General features: G+C 38.4%; 1 protein-coding gene across 3 annotated transcripts in view; it reads left to right on the plus strand.

The window, feature by feature from the left end:
* Positions 1-2,120: 2,120 nt before the first annotated feature.
* The window catches only part of LOC132311089 (protein METABOLIC NETWORK MODULATOR 1-like), a 39,235-nt gene continuing 17,965 nt past the window's right edge, over positions 2,121-23,390 (plus strand). Inside the window, exons 1-2 of one of the 3 annotated variants that reach the window (XM_059808817.1) lie at positions 2,128-2,310; positions 2,747-2,768. Coding sequence is in view for 2 of the 3 variants with exons in the window: in XM_059808816.1 (XP_059664799.1) it covers positions 2,276-2,310 (35 nt within the window). In the remaining variant the exon portion in view is untranslated. Of the gene's footprint in view, positions 2,311-2,746; positions 2,769-23,390 lie in introns of all 3 variants that reach the window. The other 2 variants (XM_059808816.1, XM_059808815.1) reach the window with 2 other exon arrangements.

The raw sequence follows: 23,390 nt of genomic DNA on the forward strand, positions 1-23,390 counted from the left end.
AAATGTGAAAATGAATCCCGTATGAGGATCCAGGCTCCAGACGAGGTATTTTGCAATAACTTTTGTTAATTGCACAATGGCCCCTACAAAAAGGGTTAACTGCGAAAATGCCCTAGAATGAAAATATTTTCCAAAAGATATTTTCTTAGATACCCCTGAAATAAAATATTTTCAAAAGATATTTATGAAAAACACCCCAAGAAATGAAAAAGATTCTGAAGAATTGTGCATCTATGCCTCTGTGGACACCGGGAGTAACCAGAGTACTTTCTTGCAAAAGTAAAGATACGTATTTCGAGGAAACTACTCAAGATGAAGACACGTGAAGTCAAAAACTAACTCTGAGCATAAAAAGTGAGGTTTTGCAAAACAAGTGACAAACGGGGAAAAGACAGAATAGGGAAAAAGACGAAACAAGGAAAAGGACGAAAGACGCATAGTGTCCGAAAAGTGAAAATGCAGAAATGACTCGGTCCTTAAAGGAAGTTGTCAATCCACAGAAAAGAGTCTCAGAAACCATTTCCGAGCACTTGAGATGACATTAAGCGAGAAGAAACAGAGCTCAGAAAAGAAAATTAAACGAAAAAAATTTATCCGTAAAATTTCAGGAAAAAGGAAAGGGAGGTAAATGACCGGGTCGTTACAAGCGATAAGGGCGGTGTACATCTTCACTAGTGAGGACCTAAGTATCGTCCATAAAAATTTAGATTTTCTTTAAAATGATTTTCATTTTAGGTTTTTTTTTATCTTTTTAATTTTTAAGAAATGGAAACTTAAGAAAATTAAGCACATTTTTTATTTTTTTTCTTAAAGCACGTGTATCAGCACCACAACACATGCACTATTCAAGTCAGGAGTGCGATTCGAAAGCGAGACCTTAGGGACTTACCTTCTGGATCCTTACTAACACCGCTATGCTATTAATGGTGTGTAATTTTCAATCATTATAACATTAATTTAATGGTGCTTTATAATATCTCTTTAATGGTACAAATTTTAAAATTTTTCTTTTTAAAAAAATTAAAAAGGAAAAGAAATCCTAATATGAAAATCATTTTAATGAAAACCTAAATTTTCTTAAATTTATATTAAAGGAAAATTTTGTCATTGGTGCATAATTTTCATAACTTTTTTTTTTTTACAAAAAATTAAAAAGAAAAAGAAAACTTAAAATGAAAATTATTTTAAAGAAAATATAAATTTTTATTATGGGGCATTTTTAACATTATATTGGAGAGTGTTTATGCAATCTGTCCTTTTAAAATTTTAAAACTAAAAACAGTTGTATTATTAGGGTCGAAATGTTTTTAACAGCCTAAGGCAATTAAAAAAATATCAACTTTTTTAGAAAAAAAGAAGAAGAAGCATTTATAGTATTTTAAAAAGAGAGAAGGAAAGTTGTATCTAAATAAGGGGAGTTTAAATAAACCAACTTTTAATTAGGATTAAGTATAGATATTTTCCAAAGTGGAAAATGGAGTACTGTAATAAATATTTACTGTAATAATTAAATAATGTCACTCTGCTCATATATGAGTAACCGGGGATTCAACTTGGGTGGGCTAACCTAGCCCAACCAAAACCCAGCCCGAAAAATTTTAAATTTGGACTTTTTAATTCTCAAATCGGGCTCAAATTGGGTTAGGTTTTCTCAAAATTCAGGCGTGTTCAGCTCGGGCTCGACCCCAACCCAACCCAACCCAAAACTCAAAATTAATTAATTTTTTTTTATATTTAAAATAAAATAAAGAAAGTTCTATTTTTTTTTTTGTCTTAATAAAAATAAAATTAGAGTCAAAGTACACAAAAATTAATAATTGAATACTTCAATCTCAGTACTAACTGTTTGATCACATTGAAAAAAAAAAAATAATAAAAAAAAATATTAATGAATTAAAAATTTCTTAAAAAATTTGATGTTTCAAATCAGAAAAGAAACAAATGTAATTTGTATATTTGTTAGTAAGAAAAAAGGAAAAAAGAAAAGGAAAAAGAAAGGGTTGAACGGGTCAGCCCATCTGACCCAAAAATTTTCGGGTTCAGTTTACTAAGATAACGATAATGAACCTGTTGAGTTTGGGTTGAGATCGGGCTGGGTTGGACTGCCCAACTTGCACAGATTACTCTCACCTCGTTCTCAACGAGCACTAATTAATTTCACATAACAGAAAAATCAAAAGCCTAAAAAATTTCAACACCGTCATTTTCTCTTTCTGTTGAGCAAATTTTAGGGTTTTCAAATTGTTGTTTCAGGTGCAACTTTGACTTCTCTCTCATGCTCCAAACCATTGAACACTCTCAGTTTCAAAGGTACTCTCTTTTACAATTCTAACATACTAAGCGCGCGCGCGCACACACGTGTATAATCTCTAAATTAAACAGACTCAAATAATTAGAAGTTCTTAGAATGTTTATTGAATTTTTCAAACCTAGGGTTTCTGTAGAGTCGATGTTAGTATTTTTGGACCTTCTGTTCATTCTTTTATGCAATTCGTAATTTTCTTTGCTTATGGTTGCTTGGATTAGTTTGTTTATTGTTGCAGTTTAGTGTTCATGCTTTTTTAGCAGATGGTGGATTTTTTTTCTTTTTTCATTTTGTATCTTGGGTATTATTACTTGTGACTCTAACATTCAATCAATGTTGTCTCAGCTGGGGAAAAAATTATTAGACCCATTATGTAAGTTCGATAAATTATTGTAATAATGTTGTTTAACTTCTTCTCTACTTTGTGTATATATGTGACAGATTCATGCTATGCCTTCTTCAAGTACGTTTTTTTTCTTCCCCTTTACCATAGTTTTAGAGATACAGCGATATACCCTCTGTTGAATTTTTTTTTTTTTTTTTGCAATCTCTACTCAGCTGGGTTTTGTAAGTAGAACGATCTTGTGGTAGTATGTGATGCTTCTACAATGTATCAGAAATGCATCTGAAATACTAGATTATTTAATTAGGAGGTTTCATGAATGAAGCCTGCGTTTATTAGCCTTTATAGATTTAATATAGTCATTATAAACTACAGGATTTTCCAGTGTCCACTGTACACTACTTAGAATTTTAAGACTATCCTTTGAAAAGCAGTTGTATTTTAACTAGTTATTTTGATTCCTTTCGTCTTTCTGATCAAATTTATGAGGGAATCTTCATTTAGTTGAGTTTAGGAACTTACTTATCTTTTACAAGGAAGGGTTGAAAAGTCTTATACTCCCGTGAAGATAAAGTGCATTTGTGACGTTTTCTTGCTTCATTGAAGTCTGATTCCACCCACTACACCTTATCAAACTAAAACTTCCTTTGAAGTGATTCTCAAACTTTCTTTAAAGATACTTTGGCGTTGTATTAAATGTTTAAAGTGTTATGCATTATTATGCGTTCAAGTAATCTGTTAATATTTAGAAGTTTTGTAGAAAGCTATTAGAACATGTTTTAAAATTTTAATTGTCTAGTCTTTTTTAATAAATTCTCGGTAATATGTACACGTCACTATGTGCGATTTCACCCCACTAGGGGCGATTTGTGAGGCGATCTGTGTTTTGGTTGTTTGGAATGAAATCTTTTCTGGACATCGCAAGGTTACCAAGAATTTCGCTTGGGGGAGATGTGAAGTCGGCGGTTCCTCATCGCGGTCCGTCGTTGTATATCGACGGGGAATCCGTCAGAGGAAGGATATCTGTTCTCTCCTCTTGTTTGGTAGGAAAATTTGACAAGGAAGTGGGGAGTTGCGATCGCGTGAAAGAATGGGCAGCGAGGGCTTGGAATACGACTTGTGGAGTGGGGGTCTCACCGTTATCCGATTCAATGCTTCTTTTCCGGTTTCCTTCTCAGGCAGAGGCCAAACGTGTGTTGAAAGAAGGGCGAAGACAATGGGGTTCTGCAACTTTGAGGATCGATGTGTGGTCCTTTCGTGTTGGTTGCCGTGGCGTTCTCAGTGATCAAGGTCTCAAGCAAATCCGGTTGTTTGGACTTCCATTACATTTATGGTGCCATGCTCTGTTTGTCGAAGTGGGAGAACTTTGTGGTGGTTATGTCAGATCTGACGCGGATGAGACCAGGGATGCTGAAAGCGTTCGGATAATAGTACGAGTTGGTCGTGATTGTCCGAAGTTTGTGTATATCAACGACGACACTTTCTGCTACAAGGTCGCGATTTGGGAAGAAATTTCGCCGGAGCTTGTTCCTTCAACGGAAAGTCTTGAAGGCAGTGACGGATCTCATCTTATGTCGGAAGAAAAATGGAACGAGCTTCTTAGCAAAGGTGAAGAAGGGATTCTCGAAATTCAACAGTGGCTGAAGGATCGTGAAATTCAGCAAAAGGCGAAGTTTATTGGAGGTAGACGACGAGGTGAGATTCACACGCCGAGCAAACGCGTCGTTGATGAGCAACACCGGTGTACACGTGGTGAACGGTGGGCTACCCCTTCAGATTCAGCTTTATCCTTATCTCTTGAAGATAAGGTAGGGAAGGATTATTTTCGGGCTGATAAAGGTTTTACTTTGGGCCATAAGTTATCAAGACAGGTTAGGAAATTTGGGCCTGATAATCATGGGCTCATTCAATCTCAACCTTACAGAGCGTATTTGGGTTCTGGGCCTGTTAGAAGAAGACTACAGAAAGGGCCACTAAGATTTGCCAAACTGGGCAACTCCAAACTGGGCCTCTCAAGTCTGGGCCTATTAGAAAGGTACGAAAAGGGCCTAACTCATTATCTATCTCACTTACAAACATCAAACCTGGTCCTAATGAATCACAAGCCCATACCAAACCCTCTAATATTTGGATGAAATCCGAGAGGAGATTGACGAACGTCGGACGCCATGGATCTCGGTGGACTCGGAATGAAAAGCAGAAATGGGTCGCACGTTCTCGCACTTCTTCTCCAGGTTTGAGTCCTAATCTTTCTCTCAACACTCTTTCTACTTCTTCTCCTTCTTCTTCGGGTGAAGTGGCTAGCGACAGGAATGTTGTTGAGAATGTTTCGGGTCAACAGAGAAGTATCATTGGGATTTCGACTTCTAAATCAGAGTTGGACGTCTCAAAGGTTACTACCGAGAGTACGGGTTTTTTCAATGGAGTGACAGTTTGTGTTGGAAAAGATTTGCATTTCAAATTGAATAATGATTCAGCCGTAGCTTTGCTTAAAGAGCTTCGGCTATTTACTTCAGTTAAAGGTTTGAGCAATTTTTCATCTGAGCATGAGGAGTGTTCAGTAATCCCATCCAAAGAAGTTAATGCTTCGGAAATAGAGGGGATTTTACAGGAAGGAGAGGTTGATGTTGCTCTTCAGCAGCACCCTTTTAACGTATCTTTTTCCGGGACAGATCCTGTTCATGATGAAGTGGACTTTATGGAACCTCTGGCTGTTGTGCGGCCTGATTGTTTGGAGACAACCACTGATCTGGGCATGGAATGGGTCATCGAGAATGTTGGAGCAGTTAGTGAAGCTTTGGGTGTCTCTGCAGAAGGTTATGAGGAACAAACCTTGTGTATTCTCCACGAAATTATTGCAGGAAATGGTAGCAGTGAACCTATTCGTGACACAAAAGAAGTCAAAGTCAGAAATTCACATCGGAAAGGCGAACAGGAAGTGAAGAATTTGATTTCTTGTGTTAACTACGATGGAAAGAATGGGTCGACCAAAGAAAGGGGGAGAACCAGGAGTGGTAAAAGGGGAGGAGGTGAATTGATTGTTTTTGGTTCTTCATGAAGCTACGACTTAGAACATGGAATGTTCGTGGTCTTAATGACCCGAAAAGAAGAAGAGTTATCAAGGTCGCTTTGAGGAAATGGAGTGCTCATGTTGTCTGCTTACAAGAAACTAAATTGGCTGATATTACTACTGAGATTGTCAGGAGTCTTTGGGGATGTAGGTTTGTGGACTTTGAAGTTTTAAATGCAACAGGCACTTCAGGTGGTATTCTCCTCATGTGGGATCGTAGATGGTTGTCAAGTTTGAACTGTTGGAAGGGTATTTTCTCGGTGTCATGCATGTTTCAGATGGAAGAAGACAATTTCAAATGGACGTTTTCAGGTGTGTATGGGCCTGTTACTGATAGTGATAAACCAGTCCTGTGGGAAGAGCTTTGCTTTGTTAAGGACTTATGGTCATTGCCTTGGTGCTTAGGTGGGGATTTTAACTCTGTTAGATCCCCATTTGAGAGATCCACAGGAGGTAGGTGGTCTTCAGAAATGACCATGTTTTCAGAATTTATTGACAATAATTTTCTTATCGATCTTCCGTTGGAAGGAGCGGCTTTTACTTGGTCTAATGGTAGGGAACCGGTTACTTTTTCTCGATTGGATCGTTTCCTGATTTCTGGGGATTGGGAAGAGCATTTCCCGGATGTCTCTCAGGCTGTGTTGGTTAGAGTCACATCTGATCATGTACCTCTTGTTTTGGATTGTGGTGGTTTGAGGTCTAGACGCACTCCTTTCAGATTCAAAAACATGTGGCTTAGATCTGAAGACTTTCAAGGGAAGGTTCAGTCTTGGTGGCAAAAAGGGTCTTTCACAGGCTCTGCTAGTTTTGTGTTAGCTAGAAAGCTTCAGTTTCTTAAAACTGAGCTTAAGAGATGGAATAAAGAAGTTTTTGGGAATCTTGAATGGAAAAAGAATAGAGCCCTTGCTGATATTGCTGAGCTTGATCGTTTAGCTGAGGTGGGACAGAGTAAGGAGTCTTTACGCTCTCAAAGAGCCTCTTGTCAAGCGGTTTTTGCTGAGATTGCTCATATGGAGGAGATTTCGTGGCGTCAAAAGTCTCGGGCTTTGTGGTTAAAAGATGGTGATCGGAATACAAAATTCTTTCATAGACTGGCCAATGCTCACAGAAGGTGTAATCATATCGGAAGTATTCGGGTTAATGGTTTTGATTTGTGGAGAGAAGAAGATGTGCGCGGAGGAATTGCTTCTTTTTACCAGCAGCTTTACACTGAAACTTTGGATCGAAGACCTACTCTAGATGGTCTTCCATTTAATACTATTTCTACGATGGATAGGGATAGTATTGAGATTCCATTCACGGAAGAGGAAGTGCTTAAGGCACTTTCTAGTTGCAACGGGGACAAAGCACCAGGGCCAGACGGATTTACTATGCGCTTTTTTAAGGAGAGTTGGGAGGTGGTGCGAGAGGAGGTGATGAGTACTTTTCAGGATTTTTATTCTCATGGCACATTTGAAAAATCTTTGAATGCATCTTTTATTGCTCTCATCCCTAAAAAGGGCGGTGCATCTGATATCAAGGATTTTCGGCCAATTAGCTTAATCGGATGTATTTATAAGCTTATTGCCAAGGTTCTTGTTTCCAGGATGAGTAAAGTGTTGGATGGTCTTATCTCAGAATCGCAGAACGCTTTTGTTGGTGGAAGGCAGATTTTGGATTCTGTTCTTATTGCTGGGGAATGTGTTGACTCTAGATTAAGAAGCGGGGTTCCTGGCGTTTTGTGTAAGCTTGATATCGAGAAAGCTTATGATCATGTTAATTGGAAGTTTGTCTTGTATCTTCTTCGGAGGATGGGATTTGGTGATAGATGGATAAAATGGATTGACACTTGTATCTCATCAGTTATGTTTTCTGTTCTTGTGAATGGCTCTCCTGCGGGTTTTTTTGCTAGCTCACGTGGTCTGCGACAAGGTGATCCATTATCTTCTTTTCTTTTTCTCATCGTTATGGAAGGTCTGACTAGATTAATGAGAAAAGCGGAAGATTTGGGTTACATTAGGGGGTTCAGAGTTGGCAGAGATGTTGATCATCAGATCCAGATTTCCCATCTTTTATTTGCTAATGATACTTTGATATTTTGTGATGCTGATATTTCTTAACTCAGATATCTGAGGTGCACTCTTGCTTGCTTCCAAGCAGTTTCTGGGCTTAAGATTAATGTCGGAAAGAGTGTGCTTGTTCCAGTGGGGGATGTTCCAGATATTTCCTCCTTAGCTGCTGTTTTAGGGTGCGGAGTTGGTTCTTTTCCTCTTCCTTATTTAGGATTGCCTTTGGGAGTTTCTTCTACTCTGGTTGGGAATTGGGACTCAGTGATTAATAGATATGAGAAAAGATTAGCAGGATGGAAAAAGCAGTATCTATCTAAGGGTGGGAAAGTCACACTTATAAAGAGTACTCTTTCATCCCTTCCTACCTATTTTTTGTCTTTGTTTCAAATTCCATGTTCTGTTGCTGATAGAATTGAAAAAATTCAGAGGGATTTTCTGTGGGGTGGAAGGGGAGAGGAGTTTAAGTATCATCTTGTTAATTGGGATCAAGTTTGCCAACCATTGAGATTCGGAGGGTTAGGCATTCGAAAAATTGTTCCTTTTAATCGTGCTCTCTTAGGAAAGTGGTTATGGCGATTTGGAATGGAACGACATCGTCAGTGGAGAAGAGTTGTCTCGTGTCGTTTTGGTGAGGGGAGTGGGGGTTGGTCATCTCTTCCAGTTACTATTACGGGAGGCGTTGGTTTGTGGAAATTTTTTCGGAAGGGATGGGATGTTTTCTCTACTCTTATTAGATTCAAAGTTCGTAATGGCAGGCATGTTCGTTTTTGGGAGGATCTTTGGTGTGGCGACCAGTTGCTTTCACACTCATTTCCTAGGCTTTATAGCATTGCAACTAATAAGCATGTTTTCGTGATTGATTGTTATCATCTTGATAACAATGGAGTTACGTGGGATGTGCGGTTTAGGCGGTCTTTTCAGGATTGGGAAATGGAGGAAGTTTCTGCTTTTTTGTATATTTTGTATAGGCAGAAGGATATTGGCAGAGGGTGTGATGATATTTTGTGGGTTCCTTTGGCTCATGGTCGGTATGATGTCCGCTCTATGTTTATTCATTTATCCAATTTCGTTGGTTCCGAGTTTCCTTGGAAGACCGTGTGGTGCTCTAAAGCCCCTCTTCGAATCGCGTTCTTCGCTTGGACAGCTACATTGGGGAAGATTTTGACTTTGGACAATTTGAGAAAGAGAGGTAACATCATTGTTAATTGGTGTTGTTTATGCAAAGATGATAGTGAATCCGTGGATCATATTCTTTTGCATTGTCCTGTGGCGTTTGGTTGTTGGAGTTTTATTTTCAGCATTTTCGGCATTTTTTGGGTAATGCCTAAGCACTCCTCTCAGTTGATTAACGCTTGGAAAAGCTGTCCTGTTAAGAAACAAGCTCGTGCTTATTGGAAGATTGTTCCTCATTGTGTCTGGTGGTGTTTGTGGCGTGAGAGAAATAACAGATCCTTTGAAGGAAAAGAATCGTCCTTAGCTAATTTAAAAATTCATATTCTTCGTTCTTTATTCTTTTATGTTAGAGGAAGTACATGCTCCTCGATTGATGATTTCTTTGATCTCTTGGATTCTATTGGTCCTTAGATCTTTTCTCTTGTATTAGGGATGCGTTCCCCTTTTGAACGTTTTTCTAATATATTTTTACTTATCAAAAAAAAAAAAAAAAAAAAAATTTTAATTGTCTAGTGTCTACTGTTTCAGCAGCGCATGATTCATTGGGTGCTTTGCAGCAATCCATGCTGGACCTGTAAGAGTTTTTCATATGGACAAACTCTACGGACTTGTACACATCAGCTGATAGTTTTCTGCCCATGTCCTTATTCCTTAGCCTATACACCAGTAGCATTCGTAGTTGTCTGTTTAACTTCTAGCCCATAGTTATTAAAGGCGCAAGCACACTAAGGCACAAATGTCACTTGGAGACTAGGTGTGAGGCACAAGACAAGGTGCTAGCCTGAGTGCATTAAGGCGCGTGGAAATAATATAACATTAAAATTCTGCAACAATAAAATAATACAATTATTTAAATTTTATAAATATATAATATAATTACAATAATTAGATTTGCACCACATACTCACAGCAGCAACAACTTATAAAAGAACATGTTGCCTTCAGTCTACGTTTACCACCACAAAATAAGACAACTTCGCATTGCTAAATTTTCCACATGATTATAGACAATACAATTTGTTAATGCCACCGAATCAGTCCTGTGGAAAGTTGACATGTGGCGAGTTCTATGAGAACTTGCCACACCAGATTATGGTGCTGGCAACCGGAAAGGAAAGCCACGTTAGGAATTGACATAGGAGTGTTACTCTACAAGCGATTACACTCAGCAACTTGAACTTGGAAACATGGAGCCACTCAGATGCTGCCACGTGGAGCTAAAGACCACGTCAAGGAAAATTAAGATTCAGTATGGAAGCATCCACCAGAAAAGGACATCTGGTATTCATGTGCCACGTGTCCAATGCTGGCCTCATTAAAAGGAAAGTTGAATTAAAAGTTGACTTTGTCAACAACGACTTGTCATACTTAATTTGAATTTACCAACTAAGTTGTGGACGTGCCTAAAATCAAGGAATCCTATGAAGGGAAGAAATCAAAGGAGAAGGAAACTTCAGAAAACCAGAATTGAGTCTAGATACATTACAAGAAGGAGAGTTTGTAGGAACATGATATGGTGGTTACCATATGGATAGCAAATTGTCCTAAATCAAGCAACCACTAGGGAAAGTCTCTCCAAACAAGCCTTTTTAGTTGAGAAGTTGTAGGGATATGCCGTGGGGATTACCTAAATTTCATAAACTAAACAAATACTACCAAAAACGTGCAAGTTCAACTAAAAGAAGTTGCTGAAAGTCAGCAAGGTCGTGGCCCTTTCCACTGGCATTTTCAGAACGTGGTGCCCTTTCCACTTGACAGTTCTAGAATGTGGATAAAAGCTTGCAACATGAATTCAACCACCAAAACCACTCCTCATAAGTTAGAAATCATGAGAACACATTGTCTTACACATGTCAACACTATGAGAAAGTTGGGGAAGTCATGGGACACATGGCACAATTCGGACGTTCCACTTAGGAGCATCCCAAACTGCTGCTGGAGTTGTCAGCTACCATTAGAGAAACTCTATAAATAAAGCACTTCGTTGTAACCTGAAAACCCTGTTCAACACACACAACAATCTTAACAACACTTTGCTATCTTTGTCAATTTCAATTCATGTAAATATTCATTTTGTTATAACAAATGCAATGAAGCCAAGATAAAACCAAGAATCACAACAGCAAAGTAAACACACCACACAAAGAGCACAAATATTTATACGTGGTTCGGCAACAGCCTACGTTCACGATTGGGATCCAGCGAAAGTCTTCACTATGTGTAAAATCGGAGATTACAAGTTTTCAGCCCCACTCTGTTTCTGTGCGAATTTCAGAGTCTCACTCTTGCACCACTCTAAACCCTAAGCGCCCTTGTATATCGGGCTACAAGAGACTAATTAGGGTCCACGACCCATGACCAAAAATCGGGTCAATATATATATTTTTTGTAGTCTTGGGCCCACATAAAGCTCATCCAACGGGTCGTCGGGTCATAAGCGGGTCACAACGCGACCCAGCACCAAATTTGGGCCACAACATCACACATTCTTGATGTAAGCGGAAGCGATAAATTTGTTCACAAGGAATAATTTACTTTGAATCCACAAAATAGATGTTTTGAATCCGCAAAACGGAGAGATAATTAAGAGAAATCTGATATATTATTAATAATTGAATGAATAAAAATTAATTATGCACTTGGCAGTACATGTATTTATAATAAAAGAAAACCTAAAAGGACAATTTTAGATGGGTTTTTACTGGAGTCTATGGACCAGTTATTGATGATGAGCGACCCATCTTTTGGGAGGAGCTTAGTCATGTTCAAGGTTTGTGGTCTCTTCCATGGTGCTTGGGAGGAGATTTCAACTCTGTCAGGTCCCCGTCAGAGAGGTCTATAGGGGGAAGAAGGTCATTGGAAATGGATCAATTTTCTGATTTTATTGATGAGCGTCTTCTTGTTGATTTACCAATGGAAGGTGCAACATATACTTGGTCGAATGGTAGGGACCCAATCACTCTTTCAAGACTGGATAGATTTCTAATTTCTGGGGCGTTGGAAGAGAAATTCCCGGATGTCATTCAGGCGGTGTTAGCAAGGGTTATCTCTGATCATGTTCCTTTGGTCTTGGATTGTGGGGGCTTGTGTACTCGAAGAACCCTGTTTAGATTTGAGAATATATGGCTACGTGCAGAGGATTTCCAAGAGCAAGTCAGATCTTGGTGGGAGGGAGTCATTGTTTCAGGATCGCCCAGTTTCATAATCACAAAGAAGTTAAGAGCTCTCAAATTCGCTCTTAAGCAGTGGAACAAGGATGTTTTCGGGAATCTAGAATGGAGGAAGAACAGAGTCCTTGCTGATTTTTCGTAGATTGACCATCTTGAGGAGGCGGGTGGGGATGTGGAGTCCTACGTTCTAGGAGAGTCTCTTGTCAGGCGGTTCTTGTTGAGATTGCTTGTATGGAAGAGATCTCGTGGAGACAAAAATCTCGAGCTCTTTGGCTAAAAGAAGGGGATAGGAACACAAAATTCTTCCATAGATTAGCTAACGCTCATAGGAGGAGTAATAATCATATTGGAAGAATTCGGGTGGAATGTATGGAGCTGTGGAGAGAGGAGGAGGTGCGTAACGGGATTGCTTCTTTTTATCAACAGCTTTATACCGAGCCTTTAGCTTGGAGACCTAAACTTGATGGTCTTCATTTTGAGGCTTTGAGCTGGATAGAGACAGGATTGAGAATCCTTTTACTGAAGAAGAAGTTCTAAATGCTTTATCAAGTTGTAACGGCGACAAAGCTCCGGGCCTGATGGTTTTACTATGCGTTTTTTGTTAGAAAGCTGGGCAATAGTAAAACATGAGGTTATGGGTACTTTTCAGGAATTTCATTCTTCTGGCGTCTTTGAGTAGTCGCTTAATGCTTCATTTATTGCCCTTATCCCTAAGAAGGGAGGCGCTTCTGACATTAAAGATTTCCGTCCAATTAGTTTGGTGGGTTGTATTTACAAACTTATTGCTAAGGTGCTTGCTCTAAGAAGGAGGGAAGTAATGGATGGAATTATTTCGGACTCCGAGAACGCATTTGTTGGAGGACGACAAATTCTTGATTCAGTTCTTATTGCTGGCGAATGAGTGGATTCCAGATTGCGAAGCGGTATTCTTGGAGTTTTATGCAAACTTGATATTGAGAAAGCATACGATCATGTGAATTGGAATTTCCTTCTCTATTTGTTACAAAGAATGGGTTTTGGAAGCAAATGGAGGAAATGGATCGCGACCTGTCTTTCATCTGTCAAGTTTTCTATTCTTGTGAATGGCTCTCCTGCTGGTTTCTTTGGTTGCACCCGGGGTATAAGACAAGGCGATCCTTTGTCATCTTTCCTCTTTCTTGTTGTTATGGAGGGATTAAGTAGACTTATGCGCAGGGCAGAGGACCTTGACTTTATTAAGGGTTTCAAAGTGGGTAGAGACTTAGCCCATCAGATGGAGATTTCTCATTTACTTTTCGCAGATGATACCCGAGTTTTCTGTGATGCTGATGTGTCTCAACTTCGTTATTTGAGATGCATCCTAACTTGTTTTTAGGCAGTCTCCGGGCTAAAGGTCAATGTGGCGAAGAGTGTGCTTGTCCCAGTAGGGAATGTTCAGGATATATCTTCCTTAGCTGCAGTTCTTGGATGCAGGGTGGGTTCTTTTCCTATTCCTTATTTGGGGTTGCCGTTAGGGGTCTCTTCAAGGATAGTGGGGAGTTGGGATTTAGTGATTGACAGGTATGCAAAGAGACTAGTAGGATGGAAAAAGCAATATTTGTCCAAGGGGGGTAAAGTTACTCTTATTAAGAGTACGTTATCGAGTCTTCCCACTTATTTTCTTTCTATGTTCCAAATCCCTTGTTCCATTGCGGATAGGATTGAAAAAATTCAACGGGATTTTCTATGGGGAGGAAGGTGAGATGAGTTCAAGTATCACCTTGTCAGATGGGAACAAGTTTGCAAGCCTGTGAAATTGGAAGGACTTGGCATAAGACGAATAGTTCCTTTCAATCCCCTCCTAGGTAAATGGTTATGGAGATATGGAACGGAAACACACCGTCCTTGGCGCAGGTTAGTTTCCTGTCGGTTTGGGGAAGAAGATGGAGGATGGTCTACACGTCCGGTTACTCTTGTGGGAGGAGTAGGGATGTGGAAGTCTATTCGGAAGGGTTGGGATGCCTTTTCTGCTCATATCAGATTCAAAGTTTGTGATAGACGTCGTGTTCGGTTTTGGGAAGATCTTTGGTGTGGTGATCAACCACTATTTCGTTCATTTCCTAGATTATTTAGTATTGCAGTTGATAAACACGCCTATGTAGTTGATTGTTATCGTCTTGATAATAGTGGGATTACGTGGGATGTGCACTTTCGGCGCTCTTTTTAGGATTGGGAGATTGATGAGGTATGTGTTTTTTTGGATCTTCTGTATCTGCAGGAGGGTGTTGGCAGAGGAAATGATGATTTGATTTGGGCTCCTCCTCACGGTCGTTTCGAAGTAAGATCCCTATTTTTATGTTTGTCTCATTTTGTTAATTATGTTTTCCTGTGGAAAACTATTTGGCGATCCATGGCTCCAACTAGGGTGGCTTTCTTTGTTTGGACCACTGTTTGGGGAAAGATTTTGACAATTGATAATTTAAGGATAAGGGGCAACTGTATTGTTAATCAGTGTTGTCTATGCAAGAAAGATGGGGAGTCTGTTGACCACCTCCTTATGCATTCCCTGTGACGAATGACTGTTGGAATCTTATTTTTGGGTTGTTTGACATGTGTTGGATAATGCCAAGATCTACTAAGGATTTGATTCATGTATGGAGAGGTTGTCGCGTGAAAAGGGATGTATGCGATTTCTGGAGAGTTATCCCACATTATGTTTGGTGGTGTATTTGGAAGGAGAGAAATAGTAGAATGTTTGAAGATAAAGAGTCGTCTACGACAATGGTGAAACATCACATTCTTTGTTCTCTATTCTCTTATGTGAAGAGGAGTTCTTGCTCTTCTTTTGATGATTTAATTATTTTTTTGGATTCCTTGGAGCCTTAGTCCCAGTTCTATTCTGTATAAGGGACGCGTTCCCCTTTTGAACGCCTTTTTTTATTTTATTATTACTTATCAAAAAAAAAATAAAAGAAAACCTAAAACTAGAAGGAAACTAAAACATAAACAAACCTAACAGCAAAAAGAAAATAACACTAAAAATAAGTCTAAAAATAAAGTTTCTCTAAAAATTCCGAAAAAAATGAATAAGAAACCTAATAAATAAAATATACTAAATCTAAAATTTGAGAGCAATTAGACTTCGTTTAGGCCTCGAAAAAAAATTCGGAAATAATCAATAGGCCTCCTAACAGATAAGAAAACGCGATTTCGGAGCCCTAAACGAAGGTTTTCAACAAAAAACCAGCATGGCTCCAAAGTGGGTTTTTTCTCAATGCGTCGTTTTCACCCAAAAAAAGCTATTGGTTTGTCAAAAACGAACTTGTCGAACTGTTAAGAATTCTGTCCTACATCAGTGCCCTCTACTTCAAAAAAACTCATCCTCGAGTTTGGCCACGAATTACATGAAGTATTGCCTGCCACAAAATCATACTGTTCATTGCCATTAGTACCTCCAAAGCACAACACAAAAAGATCTCCAATAATGGCTTCTTCCTGAACAAAAACTTTCTTCATTTGCAATCTGCTCAAATAATGTTCTTTCACCAATTTGAAGCCCTAATTCATCAAAACCATTTTTTTGTTGCGTCAAATTCCTTAACTACATCAACTTCAACAACAGGAAATGGAGGAACACAAATTTTATTTTGTTCAATCTCCATAACATCACTTGTTACTTGAACAAAATTTTGATCTTCCTCGTTATTTATTTCATTCTTCTCCTCTTCTAGGCAAATTTTCTTGGATTCCAATTCTTGTCCACACATAATTTTTTTTTCTTGTGTAAACTTGACCATTATTGAAGGAGGTCGAGGATTCAAAGACAACGATAAATCGGTATAAAGCTGAACCTTTGGATACCTCGGCCGATAATCATGATACGGCTGAAATTAGATCTCCTTATACTCCTCATAATCTAATGGAAGAAACTTGGCTTTAAAAAGACGTTTCATCTTCAACCAAGATCGTATCAGTGCTTTTCTTTGTCGTGCACGATTAATTCGCAACTGTTCCCACCAATTAGAAGCTCTTCCTTACAATTTGTATGCGACGAGTGTCACCTTCTTATCCTCTGGAATCCCTATGTAATCAAAGAACCTCTCAAAATCTTCTAGCCAATCTAGAAAATCTTCAACATTAAAGAGACCATCAAAATTAGGAGAAAAATTCCTAGAATCATAATCTTCATAATCATGATATCTTCGTGCATCTCTCCCTTTCCTCATAGGCTGACTAACTATGTGGAGGGAAGGGGTTGCGATTATGAACATGATGAACACGATTTACGTCGTTGCGCAATCTATTGTTATCGTGGTTTTGCTTTAGAACCGATTTAAGCTTAGCAAGCATTGCTTGAATATCTTGCAACATTTGCTGGGTTTCACGTTGACAGTCTTGAAATTCGGCCCTAAAAGGAGCCACACTTTGTCAATCTTCGTTGCCAGCGAGGTTGCCACGAAAGTGATCAATTGCCATTAGTCCGGGAAAAGACAAGGCTCTGATACCGACGTAAGTGGAAGCGATAAATTTGTTCACAAGGAACAGTTTACTTTGAATCCACAAAGTAGATGTTTTGAATCACAAAACGAAGAGGTGATTCAGAGAAATCTGATATATTATTGATAATTGAATGAATAAAAATTAATTATGCACTTGGCAATACATGTATTTATAATAAAAGAAATACTAGAAGGAAACTAAAAACATTAAGAAACCTAATAGCAAAAGGAAAATAACACTAAAAATAAGTTTAAAAGTAAAGTTTCTCTAAAAATTCCGAAAAAATAGAACAAGAAACCTTGTAAATAAGATATACTAAATCTAAAATTTGAGAGCAATCATTCTTTGTTTAGGCCTCGAACAAAAATTCGGAAATAATCAACAGGCCTCCTAACAGATAAGAAAACGCGATTTTGGAGCCTTCAACGAAGGTTTTCAGCAGAAAACCAGCATGGTCCACAAGCTAAAGCTAGTGGGTTTTTCTCAATGCGTCGTTTCCACCCAAAAAACACCATTGGTTTGTCGAAAACGGAATTGTCGAACTATTCAGAATTCTGTCTTGCGTCATTCCTGCAATGAAGTTACATTATGTTTAATTTAAGTCCAGCACTTTCCTTTCTTATTTTCCAGCAATTTCATCTCAGTTATTTTATTTCAAAGTCCTGCACTTTCATTTTCCTTTCCACAAGTTGTAGAACTCTTCCCAAGTCCTTTTTCAAGGAAAAAAGAACCCTTGGAAGTGGTCATTCCAAGCCTCCCCTCCTTTCATTCCAACAATTTTCCATTGGAATATTGTTTGGAAACCATCTTTGGAACGACAGTAGTTCCTGGCACGTCCGAACCTTTCCATTCATCTGGAAAGGACAATTTTGTGAGGCCAAACACAAGTTTTGTCGAAGTGTTGTAGGACTGGATTCTTTGATGGATTTTTTTTTTTTTTTTTCATGTAATTTTGGTTAGCGGAATAAAATGAGCAGTCAATAGAGAATAGAATAACTAACGGGCCAGTGGCTTAGAGGTATCAGCCTCTTACCTCCCAAAGGGAGGTTAGAGGTTCAAGTTTCAGAAGAGACGTGTGTGTGAGTACCAATTAGGAAAAAAAAAATAGAGAATAGAAGATTCCTCAATTGAGATGGAGTCTTGGAGATTAAGACTAAAGAGGCATCATATGTGAAAGGAGCATCACAAACAGTCTGCAAATAAGAGGTAGAATAAAAGGGAAACAACAGTATTAGAGATAGGAAGGGAGGAAAAAAAGAACAAAGATTACATAATTTGGAGACAAGCAAGAAAGAGGTAAACATAGAGAGGGAAAATATGTTGAAGAAAAAGAAAATAGAGATGAGCAAGAAAGGGAAGAGGAAAAAAACTAAGAGAGGGGGTGAGAGGGGGAGAATTAAAACTTTGTTGAAGAAAGGAAGAGAGAATCTGTTAGTGAGGTAGATTGCTTTTACGAGGGATTTATATGTTTATATAGTTTTATATTTAAGCAATTAAATTCATAAAATAATGAAAAAACATAAAAATCACAAAATGATTTTAAATTTTAAGACATTCAATGTTGCATCCTGAAAGTCTATTTATGAATTAAAATCCCGCGATACAATCAAATATTCTGCCCGTGAGTCTGGTAGACGAAGCTTTGTAAGACATAGGTTAAGAAGATATAAGTTAATGAATATGCTCCTCATTGTATTGAATAAAAACATGGTAGGTAAGGAGGGGCATTTGAAGTCTCCATAAAGATAAGGAAAGCTACCAAACTGAGATGCAAAAGGATGCCGGTGAAGAGATGCAAGAGCGTTAAAGCAAGGAAAAGTCTTATTAAGCGGTCTTTTTCTCCGATGGCGTTGATCCTTTCTTTACTTGATCTTTAGGAATTATCTATATTACAGGTTTGGCAGGACTTCGTTGTTCCTCGCTTCTCTTATGGTAGCATCGGCAGCAGAGCGGGGACCCAGATCTGCCAGCCCTTTCCGGTTGTTTGCATCTTGCCATTATCTTACTATCTTCTCTTTTTCTTGGGGACCCAATTCCTTGCTTGCATCTACTTTCTTCCTGTCCTCGTTGGTAAGGACAATGAGAGGCTCAAAGTCCTCCATTTCTTTTCTTATATTGTTCATGATGATTGAACTGCGCTTTGAGTCCCAAAACAGGTCCTGCTTTTTGCTCTTTGTTGATTTTGGAGGTCAGGTTAAGTGTTTCTAGACTTTGAAAATTATGTTGAAGTCTTGAAAAAAAAAAAAAAAGAATTCAAAAAGTGTGTCGTTCGACTTTTTGATAGATCGACTAAACAAAGAAGAATTAGAGTAGGAATCAAGAGAGCTTCAGATTCCTCAATTGATCAAATTACTCCAGTTTGTTTTGATCTAGGAAGCATGGACACGAACATAGACACGAGACATAAGTACGATACGACATGGACACGGCGATTTGTCTAATCTAAAAAAAAATAGGACACGGATACAACAATAAAATAATATATATATATATAATAACTAATTTCTTTTTCAATTTCTCCACTATTTAAATTGGGCACACTTGCATTCCATATTTTTTAAAAATATATATAAGGGTCCATTGGCTCAAATTTCATTAAAATATTTTGTATCCAAAAAGTAAAAATCTTAATTTAGGGACCAAACACAAAAGTAAAAATTTTAATCTTGGGACCAAACAGGTGGTAAAACTATGGTTGTACTTAAGGGACCAATAAAAGGAGATAAGGTTGTTCTTCCTCCTTACTCTCTCATTTGCGGACATGGATCTGTATCTCTCTCTTCTAGCCGTCGGCCCTCATCTCCTCCATCTCTTCAGTTTTTCATCGAACAAAGGTGGCATAGAAGAACAGATCTGTAAACTTAGTTGTATTATATAAATTTATACTTAATCTTCTCCATGAACTTTTTCTTATGTATTATATATATAGAACGAATATATATATATCATCTTTTTATTCTCTCTGTAATATATATATATATATATATATATTGGAGCCGTGTCCTCTAGCGTATAGCCGGTGTGTCCTTCAAGTGTCTGTTCTCCAGTTTTTATAAAAAAAAAAAATAGGACACGGATTTAAGGTGTCGGACAGCTCGGACACGTTTGGTGTAACCAACATGTTCGTGCTTTAGAGTTTTGATTGATAGCTCGATTGATCAAAATTGTAGAAGGCACAAGGCATTGGATTCTAGTAAGGCTCAATCGCTACCTTGATTGATCAAATTAAACTTAGGAAGTTCTATGGACACCTCGATTAATCAAACAAATTGTGATTTGTTCCCTAATGCATGAATTTTGAGGACCCTTTTCCTACCTGCTTTCTACCTTCCATAAGTACAAGTTTTCCCCTTATAATTGGAAGAGGATTTTTTTTTTTTTTTGATAAGTAAAAAGATTCATAAAAAGCGGAAAATGGAAGAGGAAAATGCCACTCATTCTTCTATAAACACGAAGTCTTGGTGAGTCTTTTTCATAAAAATTTTTTTTTTCAAAAAAAAAAAAAAAAAAAAAAAAAAAAAAATTAAAATTAAAATTTGAAACTCTTCTCTGCACTCTCTATAAGTGATCAATTGATAAATGGCAGAAAAAGTTATCTTTCATATATCTCAAGGGTATTTATACAGAATATACAGACCTATTTAAGGTAAGTCAACTATACAATTAATTTGACAACTAATACACGCTAACTCCTAATAGATAACAGCTGTACATTCAGCTGTACACGCTAACTCTCCCCCTCAAGTTGGTGCATAGATATTTCACATGCCCAACTTAGATAGTGATGTATGAAACGAGCCACTAGTAACACCATGAGTCATCATATCAGTCAGCTCGTTTGCACTCTTAATGTAAGGAACCTCTATCACACCAGAATCCAGGTTATCCTTGATGTAGTTTCGGTCAAGTTTAATGTGCTTAGTTCGATCATGTTGCACTGGATTATTAGCAATATCAATAGCTGCCGTATTATCACAAAAAATCAATATAGGTTTCTTTGGACCAAACCCAAGCTCACTTAAGAGAATCTTCAACCATGTAAGCTCCGTAATTGCATGATGAAGAGCACGGTATTCAGCTTCTGCACTAGACAACGATACCACATTCTGTTTCTTACTCCTCCAGGTCACCAAATTGCCTCCAACGAATGACACATACCCTGATGTAGACTTCCTATCCAACTTGGCTCCCGCAAAATCAGAATCTGTATAACCCAGAATGTCTAGGTGTCCATGCCTGGAGAACATAATACCTTTACCTGGAGAGGACTTTAGATAAGCCAAAATACGATTCACTGCATTCATGTGTCGGTCACTCGGATTGTACATGAATTGACTCACAACACTAACTGCATTCGACAAGTCAGGCCTAGTGTGAGTCAGATAGATCAACTTCCCCACTAGTCTCTGATATCTCTCCTTGTTTGTCGAAATCTGATCAAGATAGATAGCTAAGCCATGATTTACTTCAATAGGAGTGTCTATAGGAACACACGCAGAGTTACCAGTTTCAGCGAAGAGATCTAATGTATACTTTCGTTGAGAGAGAAAAAGTCCCTGCTTGGACTGAGACACTTCAATGCCCAGAAAGTATTTCAGAACCCCCCAAGTCCTACATTTCAAATTCCTTGGCCAAATAGCTCCAAAGCTTCTCTATCTCATTGGTGTTGCTACCTGTAACAATCATGTCATCCACATAAACAATAAACAAAGTAATATCATCACCATTCCTCTTATAGAAGAGAGTATGATTTGCCAAAGCTTGCTTAAAACCATACTTCTTCATTGAGTAGCTCAACCTGCCAAACCATGCTCTTGGTGATTGTTTCAACCCATATAAAGCCTTCTTTAGCTTGCATACCTTACCTCCTTCAGGTGTAACCGTGTAAACCCCGGGGGAGGATCCATATACACCTCCTCTATCAAATCACCATGAAGGAAGGCATTCTTCACATCAAACTGTTGTAATGGCCAGTCCAAATTAACTGCGAGAGAGAGTATAACTCAAACAGTGTTCATCTTGGCCACAGGAGCGAAGGTCTCTTGATAATCAATCCTATAAGTCTGAGTGTATCCCTTGGCAACTAGTCTAGCCTTGTACCTCTCAACTGTCCCATTTGACTTATACTTCACTGTAAACACCCACTTACATCCCACTGTCTTCTTTTCCTGAGGTAACTCAACCAACTCCCAAGTAGAGTTCTTCTGGAGAGCCTTCATTTCCTCTACCATAGCAGCCTTCCACTTAGGATCTCCAAGGGCATCCTAAAAATGACTAGGAACAGACACAGCAGACAACTGAAGGGCAAAAGCTAGGTGAATCTTAGACAGATGGTGATAAGAAACAAAATCAAAGATAGGATAGACAACATTAGAAGAAAATTTGGAGAAACCCAACCTATCAGGTTCTTTACGATCACGAAAAGGATACCTCCTACCCTGATTACCAACCTGTGGATTCAAGGCAGCAGTCTCCACAGAAGTTATAGGGTTAGAATTAATATCTGAAGTTGAAATTAAAGGAGAAGAAACATGTACCTCAGAGTTAATCCTAGAAGATTCATCCGATGGCATGGTAGTATCATCAAGAGGGGTACTAGAGTTAGAAGGAGGCGGCGTGACAGTGGCAACCTTGTTCCTTCTCACATATACTTCTTTGAACAAGTGGGCTGGTCTTTCACCTATTTTTTCATCTAACTCAGTCTCCACATGATCAAGAGTATCTAAAGGTTCTCCTTTTTTTATAACAGCTGAATCCTCCTCCTCACTTGAAATCCACAACCTCTTTTCTTCCAGCCATAACCGTTCCTCTTCCTTACTACTAATCTCCCCCTGAAGAGGAATCAGAGATACATCCCCAGAAAAATAAGACTCGCTTTCACAAAATTGAACATCCATGGACACATAGTATTTACTTGTAGGAGGATGAAAACATTTATAGCCCTTTTGTGAACTAGAGTAACCAGGGAAGACACACTTAAGAGCACGAGGGTCAAGCTTATCCCTATGAAGAGAATGTATATGAACATAACACACAACCAAAAACCTTAGGACAAAGATTAAGTGTAAAAGGAATAGAGTGAAATCGGGATAGCATTCTCAATGGAGTTTGATATTTAACTATACAAGAAGGCATTCGGTTGATAAGAAAAACAGCAGTCATGACAGCCTCAGCCCAGAAACGCTTAGGAACATTCATAGTAAAGCATAAGGTATGAGCCACCTCTAAGAGATGACGATTCTTACGCTCTGCTATGCCGTTTTGTTGTGGCGTGTAGGCGCACGTTGTCTGGGGGAGGATGCCATGTTGTTTGAAGAAATCAGTAAGAGACTGATTCACATACTCACCACCGTTGTCAGAATGGAAAACCTGAACCTGAGTATGAAATTGGGTGACAATCATTTTGTAAAACTGAGGAATAACATGTATAACATCACTCTTAGATTTTAGCAAATAAACCCAACTCACTCTAGTACAGTCATCAATAAAAGATACAAAGTATTTATGGCCCGAAGCAGAAGGAGTAGAAAAAGAACGCCACACATCTGTGTAAACACATGAAAAAGGAATAGGACTTTTACTGAAACTCACTTTAAAAGGAACACGATGGTTTTTAGCACAAATGCATTGTTCACACCCTAAACTAGAAGCAGAAATATTGCAAAATAACTTAGGAAATAAACGTTCTAAATAAGAGAAAAATAGATGTCCCAAACGACAATGCCATAAAAATATCTTCTCTCTGTCAGACTCTCTCTTTACTTGAAAACCACGGCTAGGTTCAAATTTTAACTCCCTTACCCCCTTCTCCAAGTAGTAAAGA

This window comes from Cornus florida, unplaced genomic scaffold (genome assembly GCF_030987335.1).
Source record: "Cornus florida cultivar Cherokee Brave unplaced genomic scaffold, ASM3098733v1 CherokeeBrave_3.0.0_Hap2_Chr06, whole genome shotgun sequence".
Lineage (NCBI taxonomy): Eukaryota > Viridiplantae > Streptophyta > Magnoliopsida > Cornales > Cornaceae > Cornus > Cornus florida.